This window comes from Bos taurus, chromosome 7, assembly GCF_002263795.3.
Source record: "Bos taurus isolate L1 Dominette 01449 registration number 42190680 breed Hereford chromosome 7, ARS-UCD2.0, whole genome shotgun sequence".
NCBI lineage: Eukaryota > Metazoa > Chordata > Mammalia > Artiodactyla > Bovidae > Bos > Bos taurus.
In genome coordinates, this window is record NC_037334.1 from 62,071,262 (window position 1) to 62,094,629 (window position 23,368).

General features: G+C 39.8%; 1 protein-coding gene and 1 pseudogene across 2 annotated transcripts in view; one reads left to right on the forward strand and one right to left on the reverse strand.

Annotated features, from left to right (window-relative positions):
- Nucleotides 1–2,391: 2,391 nt before the first annotated feature.
- The window catches only part of DCTN4 (dynactin subunit 4), a 33,014-nt gene continuing 12,037 nt past the window's right edge, over nt 2,392–23,368 (reverse strand). The window contains exons 5-14 of one of the 2 annotated variants that reach the window (NM_001191531.1): nt 23,248–23,355; nt 22,051–22,071; nt 21,586–21,659; nt 21,254–21,366; nt 20,843–20,952; nt 16,753–16,826; nt 13,894–13,948; nt 12,764–12,871; nt 7,926–8,023; nt 4,281–4,985 (exon numbers count right to left, since the gene is read on the reverse strand). In NM_001191531.1, the coding sequence (NP_001178460.1) occupies nt 4,772–4,985; nt 7,926–8,023; nt 12,764–12,871; nt 13,894–13,948; nt 16,753–16,826; nt 20,843–20,952; nt 21,254–21,366; nt 21,586–21,659; nt 22,051–22,071; nt 23,248–23,355 (975 nt within the window). In that variant the 3' untranslated portion in view covers nt 4,281–4,771. Of the gene's footprint in view, nt 4,986–7,925; nt 8,024–12,763; nt 12,872–13,893; nt 13,949–16,752; nt 16,827–20,842; nt 20,953–21,253; nt 21,367–21,585; nt 21,660–22,050; nt 22,072–23,247; nt 23,356–23,368 lie in introns of both variants that reach the window. The other variant, XM_005209611.5, reaches the window with a different exon arrangement.
- Nucleotides 6,000–6,200, forward strand: LOC112447636 (uncharacterized; annotated as a pseudogene).

A 23,368-nucleotide genomic window follows, 5' to 3' on the forward strand; every position in this document is an offset into this window, starting at 1 on the left:
ATATATACATTTTAAAGATAAAAGGTCAACAGCTATGTAAACAAGAAAAAGGCAGATGGTATTATTTAACAAATACTAGTTGCCTGCTACTTGCCAGGCATTGCTCTATGCTCTCGGAGAAGGCAATGGCACCCCACTCCAGTACTCTTGCCTGGACAATCCCACGGATGGAGGAGCCTGGTAGGCTGCAGTCCATGGGGTCGCTAAGAGTCGGACACGACCGAGCGACTTCACTTTCACTTTTCACTTTTGTGCACTGGAGAAGGAAATGGCAACCCACTCCAGTGTTCTTGCCTGGAGAATCCCAGGGACAGGGGAGCCTGGTGGGCTGCCATGTATGGGGTCACACAGAGTCGGACACGACTGAAGCAAAGCAGCAGCAGCAGCTCTATGCTCTGCAGATCTATCAGTTAAAAAAAAAGAAACACTATGGAGCTTATATTCTAGTACAATGAATCAATAAAGTAGTATATACTGCTGGATGGTGATTAGTGCTACTGGGGAAAAAAGCAGCAAAAAAGGTGGATATGTGTCTATTAGCAGAGGGCAGTTTACATGATTACCTAGAGAGGTCATAGAAAGCCTAAGGAGGAAGCAATTAAACATAGATCTGACTGGTGGGGGTTTGGGTCGTACAGAAGTCCAGGAGAAGAGTTCTCCAGGCAGAGGGAATAGCCAGTGCAAAGACCCTGAGAGGGTGCCTCCTGGGGTGACTCAGGAACAGGAGACCCCTGTGGCTGGGATGCAGTGAACACAGGGATGTACTTGATGAATTCAGGGAAGTAGTGGGAGGCAGTGGGGTTCAGTTCCTATAGGTCCTCCTAAGTTATTGTAAGGACTTTGTTTTGCTCTTGAGCAAGCTAAGAAGCCTAAGGATTTTAAGCAGCAAAATGATTCTGGCTGCTATGCTGAGAACTGACTAAAGAGTGGGGCAGGGACCAGGATGGCTTCAAGATCAATTTAGACCTTACCGGATTAATCATCTAGGGGTCTATGTGGATGACTCTGACTTAGCCCAGAATAGTAACACTGGAGAGGCTGTGGAGTGGTCACAGTTTGAAGACAGAACTGAAAGGGGTTCTTGCTGACTTACCAGGTGTGGCATGTAAGAGTCGTCACTGGTGATGTGTGATGATGTGAGCAACTGAAGGTACACAACTGCCACCCGCTCATTTGCTTCAGTCATGTCTGACTCTTTGTGACCCCATGGACGGCAGCTTGCCAGTCTCCTCTGTCCATGGGATTTTCCTGGCAAGAATACTGGTGGGGGTTGCCATTTCTTCCTCCAGGGGATCTTCCCCACCCAGGGATTGAATCGGTGTCTCCTGCCTTGCAGGCAGATTCTTTACTACTGAGCCACCTACTGGAAGACATCTAGTTAGGGATGAATGTGCTGGAGAGGCAGATGCGGCAACAGAACATCCAGACTGTGGTTCTGGACTTTCACGGACCAGGGCTGGTACGTAAATTGGGAATGGCTTGGAAAATGGGTGAGGTCACTCACAGTGAGTATAGAAATAAGACCTGGCGTATGCTCCAAGGTTAGGAAGATGGGCCACAACTAGCAAAGGGCACAGAAGCAACGCTGCCAGAAGGGCACAAGGAAAACCGGGAGAGCTGTGTTCCAGAAACCAAGAGAATTAATTCTTTCAAGCAGGGAGGCATCCGCTGGTAGATGCTACCCACGCACTAAAGAGGTAAGAACTGACAACTGACCATTGTATTTAACGGTGTGGACTGCTGGGGACCTTCACAAGGACTGCTTTGGTGATGTGGTGGTGGTGGCAGCCTAAGTGGAATGGGTTCAGATGAAAATGGGAGGAGGAATTAGAAGGTAAAGCTGGCAGCTTTGCTGAAAAGGGAATAGAAAAATGGAGTGGTGGTTGAAGAGGGGTGTTAGATCAATTTTTTAAGATAAATCACAGCATGCCAATGGAAATGATGCAAGAGAGGGAGGGGGAGAAACTGCTGAAGTGCATTCCTTGAATAGGTAAGGAGGTGAGACTGAGCACAGTAAGTGGTGGCACTGGCTTTAGATAAGAGGAACATGAACAATTCACTACAATAAGACGAGGGAAAAGCTGAGTACAAATGAAAGTGGATGAGTGGCTACTTGTACATTTAAAAGGTATCTTTGCAAGCAATGATCCAGGAGAAAAGTTGGTAGAGTCCTAACAATGTAACATTTACACAACAGTTCTGGGATAGGGAGCTCAAGCAACATCTACCTATATAATGTTACAGTGAACTAAGTTGAGGTTTTACCTTAGTTCATTTTAAGAAATGAGAAGGGAGCATGCCCCACTGACTCTCAGGCTAACTGCGGACTCCACCCTCCCCAAGCACTGGCATGCTACTCCAATCAGCCATCATGAAACCAAACAAGACACATTCAAGCTTTGTCTGCTTTATTTCACTACATGAAGTTAAGCAATAAGGCAAAATAGTAACCTGTCATTCATAAAGACCAAGGAGTGCCTCTCATTCCCAAAATGGACCAAAAAGTCTATTTCTTTACAAATATGCGTGACATTTAGCTCATTAAGTCTATAAACAGTCTGAACAAAAGAAAACTCTAGTGGGCCAATCAAATCACAAATTCAGATTAAGTTCCCCAAATTGCAGTTTCTAGTGCTAATGACATCTAATTTGCTTGCAGTGGTACACACTCACCATACTTTAAAAATCTTGCACCTGATCTAATATAAAAAATGAACAAATAGAAGTCCAAATTCACCAGCTGCAGATATTGAACCATTTCTCCTAACACACAGAATTACCAGCCTGTAGTGAAAACTATCTCGAGCAAACAGTAAATCAAGAGCTCTGTTATTCTGCAAGCTAATTTGGCTTCTGAGGAAACAATTCTATGATCAAAAGTGTTTTTGTGTTTCTGTGTCACATGGGGGTGATGAGACCCGTTACTTCAACACTGTTATTTCTGGGAACAAACACCAGCTATATGCCATAAATGCCTAACAGTGTGTAGTCTGTGCAAACGTGTAAACACAGGACGTTATTCTCTACCTTGAGGCTTATCTCCTCCACTGGCAAATATGCGGCACTGGCGTCACGGCAGGCTGTAGCGGGCAGTGAAATAGAAATTAATTTGACACTTTGTACAGTCACAAAAACTTGGACTATTTCTACAGTTTGCAAATTTGTCATTATACAACACGCTGCCCCAACTCCTAAGAGACTAAGCCTTACTACTGTCATAATATTAGAGATATGAGTTCTTTTTTTCTTACACTGCAGCATATATATTACTCTGTGGAATATTGTTTCATAATATTGGTTTGATCTTAAGAGTACTATTTAGTGTCTTTCAAAGGTTTCCTAAATATTTCTACTTTCCAAGGGGAGCTGAAAAGTTACTGTGTCCTATATTTTAAATTGCTATATACATTTTTTTTAAACTAAAGGCTTGAACTTAGAAACAAAACCAGGGTATAAACAGGAAATTTCTTTCCCCCAAAAGTCTGTTGGCCACTTGCTAACAATACATTTATGGAAACATGGTGCAGGTGGTGGTCTACTTTGTCAAGTCTCATTTTAGAAAACATCACAGAAACTAAGGTTGGCAAGCCAACTCCAGGATACCAAGTGAAAACAGCATGTGTGTTGTTAGGCAAGTATTCTGGGCTGCTTGTTGAACTATTTTATGGTTTATGATCAAAATGGTCTTATTTGACAAACCTACGATAAAAGTCATAAACTCAGGAAGGAGGAAGGTTTTTTCTTAATATCCAGTTTTGGATTCAAGAGATTACAAATGTTACTTTCCTCTTCAATCACTGGAAAGAACATTAGCTCAGATCATGATAAAAATCTAACCTTTAAGATATTTTCTGCATTCCAGAAGTGAACTTGCCCACCAAGTTTTCTTTGGGCTCTTTCTGGGTCCCAAATACTCAACAACTTACTGAGTTAAAGAGGCAGAGAGGAGAAGGGGTATGGAGTAAGACATATAAAGCATGCCTCCCTGTGGCAGCATCAATCCCTGGATATTGTGGCAACAGTTAAAATGAATAGAATTTGCCACCCCAGTGACATGACATGCAATTGCTTCCTTCTCAAATTTTCCCTAAGAGAAAAGTTCCATATTCTGCTGGGAAAAAGATTTTTACAGCAACTAATACATAAGTATCCTACATTCACTTAAAGAGGTCAAATGAAGGTGCCTTAACTATTTCACAGGTCCTTCCAATCATCGCAAAACTAAAAACAACGTGACAATTCTATTTTCCTGTCAAATGGATGGAAGCCAGGAGGCAAGGGAAGGGATATATATATTTAGAGTGCTAGAGTATATCCAGTGGAATGCAAAAAGCAGTTGGTACAACACTGAGACCAGTGCCAGGTCATCAATAGCAGGTCTAACTTTTGGTTATTTTACATTTTCATCTGTGAGACTGATCCTTTATGAGATCAGGTTGGGAGATAGGATGGAGTTTCTCAAGTGGTCAATTGAATGCCACTCCAAGGAACAGCCACATCCTTTCTTGAGATGGAACTATGCTGTTGTGAGTCAACGTGCAGGGTTCAGTGAGGGAGACACAGACTTACGGGTGTGAACAGAGGAGAGAGCCAGAGGTACAGCAGTCGCTGTGTTCCTAACGCCTTGCCTACACGCCCACCCTGCTAGAACAGGACTCAGTAGTGCATGGTACATCATTATAAACAAGGTCTAACGAAGCAGCGGCTTCCACATTTTAACGCAGGTTCGTGGTGATACTGTCCTTGGGGATCTGCCCGCCAGTGGAACATTTTAAGGAAGAAGCGGGCCCAAGCTGAGTTCCACATGCTGGGTGAGCCAGATGACTTCTGTGCCTTGGTCAGTTTCTTCGATGGGGCGGATGGGAGTGGCCAGGTTTTTAAAATCATGCTTCATCTTAAAGCACACGGTCACTTCGCCCTCCTCACGTTGTGGGGTCACTTTGATGAAAATACCCACTTTGTTGGCCTTTCTGAAGGCTATAATGCTATGAAAGGAAATAAGCACAGATTAGGCAGGTCACAGGTCAGCCAAGCCAGTTAGACTCACAGTCATTTTATGGCCCACAGGAAATCTCCGACAACAAAATATGACCAGAATCCCGTTTGTCAACAATGAAGAGTTTCTTCAGCAAAATGCCGATCTCCTTATTTTATTACAAAAGTAAAATACAGTCATAAAACTTAAGATATGAAAAAGTGAATCTTTCTTCTTATTTTCTTCTTCAGTACACAGAGAAAAACTGTCAACAGTTTGGCTCTTAACCTACTACGTATTTTTCCACGCACTTACTCTTCTATGCTTTTTTAACCAAGACAAAAGGGACACACTATTCTGTAACAAGTTTTTCCCCCACTGTTTATCACAAACACCTGTCCATATTGGTGCACATTAGATCTCCTCCATTTTACTTAATGGGTGCATAGCAACCATAATTTGTTTACACCGATTTCCTGTTACAAACGTATCTTCACATTAACTTTTACAAACATGTGGTAATATTTCTACAGGATACAGACTAATGCTAACTCAGAGTTTTGAACAATTTCTAGAATATCATAAATCAGTGTGTCTTGTAAATAGCCTCTGTGAATTAGGAATTTTTAGAAGAGAAAAAAATCTCTAGTTCAAGTTTCCACCTCAGTTTTTTGATATGCACTTGAAGTTTGTGTTTAAACAGTTTAGCTTCAAAAGTAAAAAACAATGAAATAAACAGAACTTGATCTACTATCCAAATGATACTCAACTACTCTAAGAAAAGTAACTGAAACTAAACATTTACATATTTACTCAACTACTCTAAGAAAAGTAACTGAAACTAAACATTTACATATTATCCACTATTATGTTACTATTAATTTCCAGACATCTGGAAGTCCTAAAAAGTACAATAATGTGAAATATAATTAAGCATTATACTAGCACAACCATTTTGAACCAACTAAATCTTTTATTTATATTAGATTCATTTAAAAAATTCAATTAAAAATAGTTTAAAAAAATTCTTTCTAGCCTTAATTTCCCAGGCAACCACTGATCAAGTGTAGTATCTGTTCTTATCAGTTTAATATCTGATACATCCTCTGTCCGAGGACAATATATTAAATGGATTTTTGGGATTAGGAGTTGGAATAGGAGCTTGCTCCGTCCACTCCACGCATCGACCTGGTATTGCAGTACTTCCAGGAACGGTGCACCAAAGAAAAAAAAAGAAAAAAAAAAAAAATTCAGATTCTTGGTGCCTACCTAGACCTGCTGAAGAGAAGCTGTGGGGATTGGTACTCTATATGGAATTAAAAAAAAAAAAAAATTTAAACACCCAACCTGGTGCTTTCTGAAGTTAACCCAAGTGTTGCAATCACTGTACTAACCTCATCTTTGCAGTCACTTGGTTTTTCTAAATTGGCCCATGTTGTTATATTTGTTCTCTCCAGTATCTTGGTGAGGAAGCTTTTAATCATTTTGTTAAAAAGCCTTAAATATGCCCTATACTAGTGTACTAAATGCTATTGCTTTTCAGCTCAAAGCACATTCTTTGTTTTCTTATTTTCTTGGCTGCACCACACACCTTGTGGGATCTTAGTTCCCCGAACAGGGATGGAACCTGGGCCCTCTGAAGTGGAGGTATGCAGTCTTAACCACTGGACTGCCAGGGAATTCCCTAAGCCCACTTTCTGTATCTTGCTTTGTGACACAGGATTCTGCTAACCACACTCCTGCTTTTTAGGCTGGCTCCCCGTCAGGCTCCCTTCAGGGGCTCTAACAGAGACCAGTAGCCTGTGGGAAGAAGGGCTGCTCCTCCGGGGGAGCCTCCTATCTCTGTGCAGCTCCAGCGGGCAGCACTCCAGCGATGCATGTTCACTCAGGAAGTGGCATCTCCAGGTGCAGTTTTCCAACTGCATAACCAGCTTCAGCACGCCACTCCTCCTCTGCCAGCCTGCCATGCCAGCACTAGTCAGGCAGTGTCCCCTCCCCCCCCCATTTCCCAGAGGTCTGAGCTGCAGCTCCACGGGACTCCTCCTTCCTTCAAGCTTCTAAATTCTAATCATTTTAACCATTTCTCTTTATCCTCTTAGCCCTAGGGATGGTAAATGCTTCACTGAATTGCCATCTCTGGGATATTTCAGATTTCTTTTTAACTTTTAAAGTTACCCAGTTAAGTCTTCATATTAAATTTTCTCTGTTCAAATAACAGATGTGATTTCTGTTTTTTAGACTGAAAGCTAACCAAAGTATTCCTCATCTGGGAAAGGTTTCGCTTTTACTTCTCAGTTAATAACTGAGAAGTATTAGGTATGAGAGAATAAAATCTATTACTCACTCAGAGGGAAAGGTGGTGGGCAAGTCGACAAATCTAACGATAAATCTCTGGGGACAGAGTACTGTACCCTGTACACAACCATTAAAAAACACACACCTGAAAATTTTTTACCATGGGAAACACAGGTTAAAAAAACTGTGCTTACAGAATGATCCTAATTATGAAAATGTTACTGGTGTTTATCTCTGGTGGTGAGATTTTATTTTCTTCTTCATATATATGATTTAATATATCATATAAAAATGGGCTTCCTCGTGGCTCAGCTGGTAAAGAATCCACCTGCAATGTGGGAGACCTGAGTTCGATCCCTGGGTTGGGAAGATCCCCTGGAGAAGGGAAAGGCTACCGACTCCAGTATTCTGGCCTGGAGAATTCCATGGACTCTATAGTCCATGGGGTCACAAAGGGTTGGACACGACTGAGCAACTTTCACTTTCACTTCACTAATATATCTTCATATATATCAGTTAATAATAATAAATAGGAAGAAAATATTACTTAAATTCAGGTAAGAAAACTGAGATCTATCAGTGGGCCTCCTGTAAACCAGCCAACTGTGGTATGTGGGTGGGTGGGTCGGGGGCGAGTCACAGAAAGATCACTTACTCAGGATCGTCCTGAAAGTCCTGGGGTTCTGCCAACTCGTCATACTCTGCTGCTGCATCCTTGCCGGCTAAAACGAGCTCTTTGGGAGGCACCACCACCTGGAGAGCAGCACAGAGAGGCTGGTCTCAGAAGGGGTCAATGCACTGCACAACATTCATCCAACAGAATACAGCAAAGTACTGCCCTGACCCAGACATACAGAAGGAAGCAGCAAGTTTCAAGAAACATACAACATTACTTCACTTACAAAAAGTTTAAAAACATATTGTTTGGGAATACAGACATTTATGATAAAAGATTAAGAACAAAGAAATTTAAGGGAATGAAAAAGTCAAGAGAGTGCTTAGTTCACTGGGGTTGCCATGGGTAATTCAAGTGGGAGGACACGGGGGCTTCAATTGTGCCTTCACTGTTTCATTTCTTAAGGGGCTGGAGGAACATGGGTGTCTGTATACTGTTCTCTATACTCTGTGGTATACAAAAAGAAAAACAAAAAGGAGAAACACATAAAACATAAAAAGAAGAAACATATAACATAAAACAAAGGAGAAACATAAAACATATAAAGGAGAAAAACACATAAAGGGGAAGCTTAGAACTTCCAACAACGCAAGAGAAGACTCTACACATGGACATCACCAGATGGTCAATACTAACATCAAACTGATTATATTCTTTGCACCCAAAGATGGAGAAGGTCTATACAGTCAGCAAAAACAAGACCGGGAGCTGACTGTGACTCAGATCATGAACTCCTTACTGCAAAATTCAGACGTAAGTTGATGAAAGTAGGGAAAACCACTAGACCATTCAGGTATGACCTAAATCAAATCCTTTTTGATTATACAGTGGAAGTGACAGACTCAAGGAATTAGATCTGATAGACAGAGTGCCTGAAGAACTATGGACGGAGGATCATGACGTTGTACAGGAGGCAGTGATCAAGACAATCCCCAAGAAAAAGAAATGCAAAAAGGCAAAATGGTTGTCTGAGGGTGCCTTACAAATAGCTGAGAAAAGAAGATAAGCTAAAGGAGAGAAAAGGGAAGATACACCCATCTGAATGCAGAGTTCCAAAGAATAGCAAGGAGAGATAAGAAAGCCTTCCTCAGTGATCAATGGAAAGAAATAGAGGAAAAACAATAGAATGGGAAAGACTAGAGATCTCTTCGAGAAAATGAGAGATACCAAGGTAACATTTCATGCAACGATGGGCACAATAAAGGACAGAAATGGTAATGGACCTGACAGAAGCAGAAGAGATTAAGAAGAGGTGGCCAGAATACACAGAAGAACTATACAAAAAAGATCTTAATGACCCAGATAACCACAATGGTGTGATCACTCACCTAGAGGCAGACATCCTGGAATGTGAAGTCAAATGGGCCTTAGGAAGCATCACTACAAAGCTAGTGGAGGTGATGGAATTCCAGCTGAGCTATTTCAAATCCTAAAAGATGATGCTGTTAAAGTGCTGCACTCAATACGCCAAAAATTTGGAAAACTCAGCAGCGGCCACAGGACTGGAAAAGGTCAGTTTTCATTCCAATCCCAAAGAATGTCCAAACTACTGCACAACTGCACTCATCTCACACGCTAGCAAAGTAATGCTCAAAATTCTCTAAGCCAGGCTTCAACAGTACGTGAACTGTGAACTTCCAGATGTTCAAGCTGGATTTAGAAAAGGCAGAGGAACCAGAGATCAAACTGTCAACATCTGTTAGATTATAGAAAAAGCAAGAAAGTTCCAGAAAAACATCTACTTCTGTTTTATTAACTATGCCAAAGCCTTTGACTGTGTGGCTGTTTCCACCACAAACTGTGGAAAATTCTTCAAGAGATGGGAATACCAGACCACCTTACCTGCCTCCTGAGAAATCTGCATGCAGGTCAAGAAGCAACAGTTAGAACCAGACATGGAACAACAGACTGGTTCCAAATTGGGAAAGGAGTTCATCAGTCAAGGCTGTATATTGTCACCCTGCTTATTTAACTTATATGCAGAGTACATCATGTGAAATGCCAGGCTGGATGAAGCACAATCTGGAATCAAGACTGCCAGGAGAAATATCAAAAACCTTAGATACGTAGATGACACCACTTTTATGGTAGAAAGGGAAAAAGAACTAAAGAGCCTCTTGATAAGAATGAAAGAAGATAGTGAAAAAGCTGGCTTAAAACTCAACATATAAAAAACGAAGATCATGGCATCTGGTCCCATCACTTCATGACAAATAGATGGGGAAACGGTGGAAATAGTAACATTTTATTTTGGGGGGCTCTAAAATCACTGCAGATGGTGACTACAGCCATGAAATAAAAAGATGCTAGCTCCTTGGAAGAAAAGCTATGACAAACCTAGACAGCATGTTAAAAATCAGAGACATTACTTTTCTGACAAAGGTCTGTCTAGTCAAAGCTATGGTTTTTCCAGCAGACATGTATGGATATGAGAGTTGGACTATAAAGAAGGCTGAGGGCTGAAGAATTGATGCTTTTGAACTGCAGTGTTGGAGAAGACTCTTAAGAGCCTTGGACTGCAAGGAGATCAAACCAGTACATCCTAAAGGAAATCAGTCCTGAACATTTTATTGATAGGATTGATGTGGAAGCTGAAATTCCAATACTTTGGCCACCTAATGCAAATAACTGACTCCTTGGAAACGACCTGGATGCTGGGAAAGATTGAAGGCGGGAGGAGAAGGGGACAACAGAGGATGAGATGGTTGGATGGCATCACCAACTTACTGGACATGAGTTTGAGCAAGCAAGCCCCGTGAGTTAGTGATGGACTGCCTGGAGTCCTGCAGTCCATGGGGTTGCAAAGAGTCAGACACGACTGAGCGACTAAACTGAAGTGAAAGGAGAAACAGTGGTTCCAACATATTTTTTGAAATGGGAATACTGGCTATGTTTATGGCCATGAAAAACAGTTTTCTTCACACTTAGCCTTTGGTTGTAACTAGGCTTCAACTTTGCTCTGTTAGAGGTTAACAAATAACAATGTTAATAACATTTCTAATTATGGAAATAAATGTGGCTGGGGAGCTGAAAGAGAGAGAAAAGCAGCAAATTCATAAGCTGGGTATATTTATCAGGTACTTATTTCTATCTGGATAGAGACACTGGATAGACAGCTCATTAGTGTTATTTTAAAAAGGAGCAAGGACAGATGAGTGTCATCTCTCTTTGGAAGTGATGCCGGGAAATGATTCCATTAAAAAGCAGAAGGAAAAATAAAGAGATAAATTCTCTACTAATAAGCATAACTCAAATAACTAATTAAAGATATAGGTATCCTTTCTGCTGATTTGTTATGAATACCATGCTGAATTACGAGACAATAAAATGGCCTATTACAGAGAAAAGTTCTTGTTCTAAAATTTCAAGTACTAAATGAATCATGAAATAAAATGTAGAAAGGTCTCAGTTCATTCATTCAAGTAACAGTGAGTCAGAATCGCCTATTTTAATATTTAGTGCCATGTATACTCTCACCGACTCAATGGACCTGAGTTTGAGTGAACTCTGGGAGTTGGTGATGGACAGGGAGGCCTGCTGTGCTGCAGTTCATGGGGTCGCAAAGAGTCAGACACGACTGAGCGACTGAACTGAACTGATACTCTATGTAGGCCTTCCCAGGTGGCGCTAGTGGTAAAGAACGCACCTGCCAATGCTGGAGACATGAGACGCGGGTTCAATCCCTGGGTCGGGAAGATCCCCTGGAGGAGGGCAAGACTACCCACTCCATTACTGTTGCCTGGAGAATCCCATGGACAGAGGAGCCTGGCAGACTATGGTCCACAGGGTTGCAAAGAGTTGGACATGACTGAGGTGACTTAGCATGCACACACACATGCATACTCTATGTAAGCAGAGGGCATCTAGCTGAGGCACATCAGCTTTTAAAAGGAAATGTCATTTCCTTTGCTTCTTGAAGAATGAGTATGCCTCAGGCAGAAAGAGAGGTATGGGCATGTCTGTCAGAAGAGTGGGATGGGAATTAAGAATTCTAGGTAAAATGAGTAGCATATATAATTCTCCAGGAACATTAGAGTTTATGACCCATTGGATCTGCTTGGATATCAACCATTAATGTGCATGATCTAGAGAACGCTAGATTTAGTTGTTCTAGGGAAGATCGTAATGGAAGAAAAGAGATGAGGATATTAAGGAGCTCTTAAGCTTTGCCACAGAGAAGGCGATGGCACCCCACTCCAGTACTCTTGCCTGGAAAATCCCATGGATGGAGGAGCCTGGTAGGCTGCAGTCCATGGGGTCGCTAAGAGTCGGACACAACTGAGCGACTTCACTTTCACTTTTCACTTTCATGCATTGGAGAAGGAAATGGCAACCCACTCCAGTGTTCTTGCCTGGAGAATCCCAGGGACGGCGGGACCCGGTGGGCTGCTGTCTATGGGGTCGCACAGAGTCAGACACGACTGAAGCAACTTAGCAGCAGCAGCAGCAAGCTTTGCCAAGGAATTTAGTTTATTCCAATGTCAGAGAGACACCAAACAAGCAGCCTGCCATGATCAAAGCTAAATCTTAGAAAGATCATCCTAATAGCAAGAGAGAAGATGGGCTGGAGTGGAAGTGGGGGTGAACTAAAAAAGGGAGTTAGAAAGTTACTGTCCTAGTCCATGTGAGAAATGATGAAACCCTCAAAAAGGGCAGTGGCAGTGTGCCTGTGGATGAAGTAGAAAACCCTAGAGGTGAAATCAAGGGAACCTGAAGACTGGATGTGAAAATAATGAGTGTGGAATCCTTTAAAGCAGGTCAAATGAGGCCACTCTAGGGAAGTCAGAGTCACTCAGAATGAAGCAAAACACTCCTACCTTAGCAGTGCTGTTGATATTATCAGGGTCCCCCTCCTCACACTCCAAAAGAGTCACGTGGGTAAGGTTCTCCACTGGATTCGTGAGAGTCAGGAGGACCTGGCTCTCCTGGGGAAAAGGAAAGGTATCTTTCAAACATGCTCCCCTGCTGCCACCTAGGTCCACCTTCTCTCATGATTATACCACAAAATCATCACCCCGTGTGCCCCCGCCTCCCACCATCACTCTTGAGCACCCCACCTGTACCTCTGCATCACTGCATTCTTAAATGCTCATCAACTCCTATATTACTTATACACTAGACTATATACTCTCTAGAGTTGCTATTTCACTGAGGAAATGAATCAGATTCCATAAAAAGGGCCAGTTACTCGATCCAGAAATTCTGAGAAATATACATTATCTAAGTGACTGTTTAAAGTTTGTAACTCTTACCCTACCCAGGATGTCACTAGGACTTAAAAGGAAGCCCTCATAAATAAAATATAGAAGCCACAGGCCAGCCAGATGTATTAATATAGCAAAAAAAAAAAAAAAAAAAGGCTTATCAAGACTATAGAGGACTTTTAAGATTTCTTGAACTTTTTTGGCATGCTCTAGCAAAAAAAAAAAAAATCTTTGAAATGAACAAGGACTATAAAAGTGTCTTTATTGCTGCAGAACATTCTGTAATTTGTTGGGAGGCATGTGTGGGAGTTAAGGACTCAAAGAACAGAGGGGCTGCGGTAACGAAATCTATGACAATACACACACACACACACAGATGGTGGAGAATCACACACACACACACAGATGTTAGAGAATCATACACACACACGGTGTACACACACACACACACAGGAGGAGAGCTGAAGCTGCCTGTGGGGTCTAACATCTTTTTTACCAGCCATGATTCTACCACCATGTAATGTGCACCCTGCTCCTTCTGCATATATTTCAAAGATGCTATAATCAAGAATCCCAGCTTAAGGACACTTAAAATCTCAGTCCCTTTATTATTTCAAACTTTCTTCTTTTCTATCTCTTGCTCATTGAATCCCCTGTCAAATATGCACAGCCACCACATACACTAAGCACACCTCCTCGATCAATTAACTCTTTCTCTTCCCATTAATATACATGGTACTAACCTTCATGTAGCGAAGGTTGGGAATTGACATGATTCTCACTTCTGGGATATAATTGCTGTAAGTGAATAAAAAATGCATTAATGTTCACTGCAGTCTCTTGTAAGAAATGACTACTTCTTGTTAATTAGAACAAGTCAGAGAAAATTTTAAAGATTCTTCCTATCACTACAATAAGAATTTAAGACGTGAAATCAAACCGGTAATGAGTTCTTTCTGAAATCTCACGAGAACCTCTATATATCCACGCATCAAGGTGGATATCTCCCTTATGTATTTATTAGATATGTCTTTTGAGATTTTTATTAATTCATTTCTGTAAATCTATAAGGCAACTGGCGATAAGATCCAACACTGATTTAATAATACATTACAGGGGTACAAAAACAATACCACATACTAACCAAACACTTTTATGTAGCATTTACTATGTGCCAGGCAATATTTGAAGTTTGTTAAAAATATTAACTCATGTAATCCTCATTGCAACTGCATTAAACAGGTATTACTATTATCCCCATTATAAAGATGAAGATGGAGAAGCAGCCTGCTGGAAGCGGCCAGGATTCAAACCTAGGCAGTCTGGCTGCAGGGTCTTGCTCTTAACCGCTCTGTATGCTACCTCTCTGAATAAGACAACAGAGTATTGTACTTATGTGTGCTTGTTCTGGACTCAAAACCATTGGGGTTCAAATTCCAACTTAGTATTTATATACTAAGATATTCCTTTGTAAAGAGCAGGGCAAGATATTTAGCTCTTTGTGTCTTGGTTTCTTCAATCATAAAATGAGAACATCGAAAGTTCCTTTTTATTGTGAAGAATAAACAGTATGTACAAAAAGTACTTGGAACAAAGCACACATAAATGTTATCATGCAAATATTAACTGAAGATAAAATCTTTTGCAGAAACACTTCAAGAGGGTGCGTGTAGGAGGGCATCTTAGCATTACGGTATTTTAACTTCCGACTAGGTATTTTTCATGATGGTCATCACGATTATCTGAGTAACTTGATATAAAATTCAAGGGCCCCCACTATCAAAGATTTGGATTTAGCTGGTCTGATTTGTGGCCAGAACATATGTATTAAGATTCCTTGGTGACTCTGCCATGATGCCAGGAAAGAAAAAAAAAAACACTTTTTTCCCCAAAGAACTCTTAAGAAACTGATGTGAAGCACATCTGGCCATTCGGGATTTCTGCAAGGAGTATAATTCTTAATTAGGAAAGGAGTTCATACCACATGTCACTTCTGTAGTCCTAATCAGTCATGCATTAAATAACAGTAGTGAGGAAAACAGAACATACTGTATGGGGATTTACAGTTACAAAGCATTTGCAAACGTAATAGCTCATTTGATCCTTCTTAACAAACCCAAGTGGAGAAGGAAATGGCAACCCACTCCAGTGTTCTTGCCTGGAGAATCCCAGGGACGGGGGAGCCTGGTGGGCTGCCATCTATGGGGTCGCACAGAGTTGGACACGACTGAAGCGACTTAGAAGCAGTAGCAGCAGCAACAAACATAAGAGGATGGCAGGACTGGTGTTATGCCCGTTCAGAGATGAGGAAAATCAGTTTAGACTAATTCTGTGACAGAACCCATATCTGGCCCTCCTAGTTCCTTCCTCCTAAGTTACCAGACCAGCACTTATCTGCCATTTGACTGCCAATGATTTCTTTTTAATTGTTGTATAATACTCTACATGCATGTATCTCAATTTAATCAACTATTTCTTTGTTAATGGTTAATCAGTTTGACATTAAAACTGTTTCCAGCTTTTTACCATTAAAATGTTACAACACACATCTTTTAAAAATGTATCTTTATATATTACCGGTCTTTATATATTGCTTTTATTTCTATAGAATAGATTCCTGAGATAGTACTACCTGGTTAAAATGTGTATGTCATTTTGTCTTGATATTTCAAGTCACTCTCCAGAAAGACTCTAGCAATTCACTCTACCAACAATATGTACAAGTATGTTTACCCACATTCCCATGAGCACTCCGAACTAATATTTAAAATTTTCCTAAAAAAAATAAAAAATAAAAAATAAAATTTTCCTATCAAGTCCCAGCATCTTTCCATGTATTTACCAGCCATTTGGAATTTCTGTGAGCTACATATTCAAATCCTTTGCTCCACCTCATCTCCCCATCCCACCCATTCCAGGGATATTCAAGTTTTATTTATCATGCAGTAGCAAATATTCTTTCTTACTCGACTGTCTCAGGACTTTGTTGTCAATTTTGTTTTTTATAACTCATATTTTTCTGCTAAGGTCAAAGCTGGCTATCTTCCTTACTAGCTTCTGGGCTTCCTGCCTTATTCAGGAAGGGCTCTCTCACCCTAAAGTCAAGACAATAATTTACTAATTATTCTTTTTGATAAATGATTTTCATACACAAAATTCCCTTCTACTGACAAGTCCCAGTGAGTTAACATCAATTTAATTATTTTCATCCCATGCAACAAAGCACTATCAGAACATAGTTCAATAATAGTGTTATGCGATACTCTTCCATCTGCTATACTTCTATTTTTTTACTTTATTTTTTAAAGAGATCATTCCCAAACTTAGGTACTTTATCATCTGGAATGAATGACTCTCCAACCAACAACATACCACATTGCCAGAGACCATACTACTACATGTCCCTGATATAAACACCTTGGATTCTGTGTCTGTAGACTTGCCTTAAACTTCCTGTTATGTATTTCAAAACCAAAACAAGAACAGAATAGCAAGATTACTCTGATGTAGCTTGTCTCTTCTTTTTTAAGCCAAGAGTAAGCACATTTCATAGTGGGGGAAAAACAAAACAGTAATCTGAAACATCAATCCCAAATACTCACACAGCAACCATCTGGATTTTGAATTTGATAGATGTTGGATTAAATTCTGGCTTGCTCAGATTATGTTCACATTTCTAAAAAGAAAAAAAATACATAATATGTATCAGAGGAAAACAAGAATAAAACCTGCTGATCTACACAGCTGCTAAATTCAAAAGCACAGCATTTAATACAGTTTGATTTTGCTGCAAGATCACATATATTTTAAAACAGTGTATATTAACTGATAACCAAAATATAGGAAAGATGATGTTTTGGACTTTAGGAAATAAGCAACCACACTATCAAATATTATAACCTTTAGTGCTTCAAATTGAAATAAAAACTAACAAATACTTTAAAAAATTTTTTAATTTTTAAATTTATTTTTGGCTATGCTGGGTCTTCACTGCCATGCACAGGCTTTCTCTAGTTGTGGTTAGAGGGCTTCTCATTGTGGTGAGTTCTCTTGCTGCAGAGTACAGGCTCTTGAAGAAGGCAATGGCACCCCACTCCAGTACTCTTGCCTGGAAAATCCCAAGGAAGTAGGCTGCAAGTCCATGGGGTCGTTAAGAGTCGGACACGACTGAGCGACTTCACTTTCACTTTTCACTTTCATGCACTGGAGAAGGAAATGGCAACTCACTCCAGTGTTCTTGCCTGGAGAATCCCAGGGGCAGGGGAGCCTGGTGGGCTGCCGTCTATGGGGTCACACATTGTCGGACACGACTGAAGCGACTTAGCAGCAGCAGCACAGGCTCTAGGTTCGAGGGCCTCAGTAGTTGCAGCTCGAGGGCTTAGTTGTTCCACAGCATGCAGGATCTTCACGGATCAGAGAGCAAACCTGTGTCCCCTCCATTGGCAGGTGGACTCAAAACCACTGAACCACCAGTGAAGTCCCTAACACACACTTCTAATTAAGTGTGAACAATGTGAATTTTGCTGAGTTTTCCTCTTTCCCGTTTTCTTTTCTTTTTGGCTGTGGCTTGCAGTGGCATGTGGGATCTTCCCCAATCAGGGATTGAACCCATTACCCCTGCAGTGAAAGCATGGTGTCCTAACCACCGGACTGTCAGGGAATTCCCTTCTTTGTTTTATGTTATTTTTATTAGTCCTTTTTAATTTCCTCTCTACTAGTCTAAAAGATACCCATTCTTGGTTTAAGTGAACTTAAACACCACACTGACTTGTAGGAGGTAGGTGTAGGTACTGTAAATATTGTCTGTATTTCACAGATGAAAAAAATGGGGAAAGGTAAATAATCTGAGCAAACGTCACAGAGCCAGTAAGACTTGGAGCTGGGATTTAAATCCAAGTGCTGTGATTCCAGATCTCATGCTTTAGAATAAACAATTACTTGCTTACTATCTTGAATTGGCTCCACCTATATCCAGTTAAAATTTTTTTTAACTCTAGAAAAAAACAGAACAGTGTAAAGATACCAGTTACTGATCCTACTGTTCCTCTCCTCAGAGCCAACTAGTTTCTCATGTATAGCTGATGAGCATAAAAAGTATACACATACATCATCTTTCTTTTTCACAGTAACATAAAAGAGAACATTTTATATTCTTCTGCCTTTTCCACCAAATCTATCTCGCAAATTATACACCAACACACACAGAGGTATCTCTGTGTCCTATTTAATAATTCTGTAACTTATTTAACCAGACCCAAATTGATAAATGCTTCCACAATTTTGCTACTACAAATAACACAGCAATGAGTAATCTTGTATGGAAATCACTTCCCACATGCATATATATATCTGTAGGATAATTTCCTAAAAGTGCATTTGTTATTTTGATGGATATTGCCAAATTGCTAACTTCTGCCAATCTGATGATTATGAAATGGTTTCTCATTGCAGTTTTAATATACACTTCCCGATTACTGTACATGTTTGAGTATCTCTCCTCTTTACTGGGAACTGGGATTCCGTCTGCCATAACTGGCACATTAGTATCTACTTGTCAATTTTATAATGGGGTATTATCTTTTCCTTACTGATTTGTTATACTTCTTCATATATTCTGGATACTAATTCTCTGTCAATTACATACTTTACAAATTACTCTTCTCAGTCTGTGATCTCTCTTTTCATTTCTTTATGGGTTTTCCTTGTAATGGGGGTACAAATTTTAATGTGTCAAATATGTAATTTTATCCTTTATGGTTTATCTTACTTATGGACTACTTACTTCCTTAACCAGAAGCCATAAAGCCATATTTCCTTCTAGAAATATTGCTCTTCATATTTACTCTTTAAAGTTTTCAAGGTTCCTAAAATTGACTTCTGTGTATCATGTAAGTTAGAGGCCCCATTTTTTTTTTTTTTCACAGAATCATTTGAGATGGTTTCACAAGCTATGCTTTCCCCAGTGACTTGAAAGGCCATTACTTGGTAAAATCAAGTTTCCTGACATGCATAAGTCTATTTCTGCTTTCTCTATTCTGTTTCAACAGTCTATAAATCTAACATAAACAAATATTTTTTGTATGTGTGTATATATGTATATATTCCCTCTTTTCTTACATAAAAAGTTATGTGCCTGTTATACACCCTGTTTTTTTGCATTTATAAATACATCCCATGTTATGACATTATTTCTTATAGATCTACAGTACTCATTGGGTAGATGTATCCTAATCTCGGTCGGAGAAGGCAACGGCACCCCACTCCAGTACTCTTGCCTGGAAAATCCCATGGGCGGAGGAGCCTGGTAGGCTGCAGTCCATGGGGTCGCTAAGAGTCAGGCACGACTGAGTGACTTCACTTTCATTTTTCACTTTCATGCATTGGAGAAGGAAATGGCAACCCACTCCAGTGATCTTGCCTGGAGAATCCCAGAGACGGGGGAGCCTGGTGGGCTGCCGTCTATGGGGTCGCACAGAGTCGGACACGACTGAAGTGACTTAGCAGCAGTAGCAGCATCCTAATCTCGACATATTTTGGTTTGTATTTGTAGAGGTGTATCTCCAGGGAGGTTGATGGGTCAATACAATATTGATTTTTTGCCTGCTGGATCTGTCCATTTCTGACAGACAGGTGTTGAAGTCTCCAACTATGATGGTGGATTCATCTATTTCTCCTTATAGCTCTATCAGATTTTGCCTCACATGGTTTGACACACGATTGTGGGGCAAATGTACATTAAGAATAGTTATATCTTCTTGGAGAACTGACCTCTTTATCATTATGTAATATCCTTCTTTAGCCCTGGTAACTGTCCTTACTTTGGAGTCTGCTCTGTCTAAAATGAATATGGCTACTCTTGCTTTTGATTAGTATTAGCATGGTATATTTTCTTCTTTCCTCTGATCCCTTCCTTCCTCTATCTCTCCCTTCTTTCTTTCTTTCTATGCTTTGTTTGAATCAGGAATTAAAGTCTATATACTGTATTTGTTTGATTGACAGGCCTGTCTCTTCTAATCTAATGCTGTGTTATTTGATAATAGCAGCTATTAGTCACATGTCATTATTTACATGAATTTCATCTTAGAAAGACTCAGGACCCACAGCTGCACTACCATATTTCAAGTGCTCAGTAGGCTACATACGACTTGTGGCTAACATGCTGGACTGTAGAGATAAGGGACATTTCCATCACTACAAAAAGTTCTGTTGGATGGTATTCATCTAAAATGTTTCCTTTCCCTTTTTTGGGTATTTTTCCTTTTACAGTATTTTTTCTATTAACTGAAGAGACTGATGTTTCATAGATTCCCAGAGCCTAGATTTGCTTATTTTTCTTTCTTGCTTTTCTTTTAAATTGATTTTTAAAAATCAGTCCTTTTTGTTTCCTCCCTACTCTCCTAAAAGCTTTATATTCTTTCAGTATTCTTTTAGGGGTTAGCAGTATGAACTTAACCGTCAGATACCCCAGCTTCCACTTTTGTAAAATAAGGCTAACAACAGTACTTACCTCACTGAGTTAGGGGCTTTAAGCTTATCTTGAAAGCTTTAAAACAGTGCCTGCACACTGGAACATTCTCTATAAACATTTTCTAGTTACTACTTTCCAGAGGTTTTGATACTGACCAGATCCCAAGTGCATTTATTTTTGCTTTTCTCTTACAAAATAACAACTCTACAGAGAGGAATACTTACTCGGCAGCGCAGGGACCGTTTGATCAGAAGATGCTTATGACGAGGATAGAGCTGTGAAGCACAGACTGGCTGGAAGTCAGGCTGTAAGAGGCGCTGCTGAAGGGTGGTCACTAGCATGAAAGGCAGAAACCACGCTTAGTTTAAGTGACTCGCTCAAAATCAGATGTATATGTGATAACTACACAAAATAACACTGCCTTTGTGACTAGCACTCTTCAAAAAAAATATGGAAATTTGACAGACATTTCTTCAAATGATTACCTCTATCTTATTTTTTGCATGATTCATTTTAGTACTAACAACTATACCATTAAAAATCTCAAATCAAAAATAAAAATCACAAGGCATAGAAGTAACAAAAACAGAATTAGATGTAAAATAGAAACCAAGTAGAATCATGTATAAAATTACCCTCTGTTAAATTTACTGGTCTCGTATAATAGTCTTCAGGTAGAGGTTCCACTTCATCTACAGCCTGAGCTGGCTCAATCTTTATCTCCTTTTGGTCCTCTCCTTCTTTAAGGCTAAAAGATAAAAGCAGTCATTTCTCAAGGGTCCACCTAAAAGTCCATGATACCGCTAACTGAAGTACTCCTCTATTGTAGAATATTCTTTCTGGCTAGGTTTTTCCTAAATATGAGCATCTTCTTCCCCACTGGCAACGTTACTTTAAAACCACATTCCTTCAACATTCATTCTGATACTTGCTTTTTCCCTCAAAGCCATTTAATGTCCAAACTTACGAAAGTCCAGCAAGGGTACTGATGGTTGTACCAGCTCGTGGTCGCTGAAGCCTGGTTCCAAGACCGTATTTGTCCTAAACAGAGTTAAGAAATTTCTCTTAGAAATTCTATTTGTATAAACATTATGTATCAAATAAAGAATTTGGGGAGGGACAGCATGAGAAGCTCAGGGAATAAGCAAAAAATAAAAAAAGCTAATTTAATAAATGCTTCTTTTAAAGAGAGTAAGTGTAGCCCCACATCATCTTATTCTTAAAATGACAACAAAAGCACCAAACATGGAGACTGAAACTACATTAATACAGTGAAAATGAGCAAAATGTGATTTTTAATCTAAAAATACCTAACCAATGGCTTAGACCAGAAAACTATGTGAACTATCTAAGACACACGACGAATGTCTTCTTGGAACACCAGTGATCATCTGCTAACTTTAGGGTCAGCAAGAATCATAAAAGAACTTACCACTACATGAATAGTATGTTGCTGTAGGCACCAAAATAGCAGCAGGTTGCAACAGAGACAAAAAAATGCAGGATAAGATACAAGCAAACTCATACAGCAGGCAGGTCATAGGGGAAAGTTGGAAGAGTAACACATTTAATTCCAATTCCTCCCTAAATACACTACTACACATACTGATTATACCACTGGATTGTTCAAAAAAATTCACGGAGATGTCATAAAAATCTCTGGCAAATGTGGATGCTTTGCAAGTTGTAATGTTTTATTAAATTCTAAGACATTTTTATATGACTCTTACCAATTCTTAGGGTTTTAATGGCTTAACTAATTCTCAGGCAGAAGCAGTACAAGAATTTATTTAACCATTACAAGTCTCATTCCCTTCAGTGTAAAATGGGAATATACCACCTACTACACAGGACTGTTGTGAGGATTAAGCACAGTAATATGTATAAAGAACTCAGCACTGAGTTTGATACATCACTGCCATTCAAGAAACATTATTTATTAAATGCCAACCTGCTTGGCTCCAAGCAAACACACAAAAAGTAAATTATTCTGGGAGCAAATAAAACTTGGGGGGACAACGGCAAAAACTTCAAACCCTAATTTCTCATTTCTAATTGGTAGTTTACAAACTAGTAGAGAATAACTTTGATCAGTAATTTCTATCAAAATTACACCTGTATATATTACTACTTATTTAACCATAAAAAAGCTCAGTATAAAAGTCAGTATTTTTCACATTGGAAAAATACTGGAAGGTGCCAAAAAATTATGATAACTGAAGTCCAGAAATCACTACTACCAGGATGCCAGAGGTGGGTGGACTACATGTGTAACATGAGTAAAATCTACCATTTGTTCATATTCTTCTGACTTTCTGTAATATGCAAAAGCTGTAAATGTGGGTGCCTACAAAACTAATAGTAACCTCTTTAGGAAATAAGAAGATATAGAGGGGAGTGATGGAGAAAGAAACACAAATGTACTTAAAACTCAAAGAACTCACAGACCTAATGATATGGCAAAAGCATACCCGTTGGACTTAGACACCTATCACCTAAGGGACCTTTTTTTGCTAGCCATCATTCAGGAATCCAGGGACAATGGCCACTTTCTTAAATGTTCACCACTCTTATGCCATACTGGTCTTGATCAGTGAATTGGAAACTTCTCTTTATACCAAGTTCTCACCGAAAAAGCCAAAGGCATATAGTTTCTACGCCGTGCCAGTTTCTTGCGATCTCGCTCAACCTTCTCCTTCTGAGCAAGCTGCTGGTAATATTCAATCAGTTTGTTCATCTGTAAGAAATCA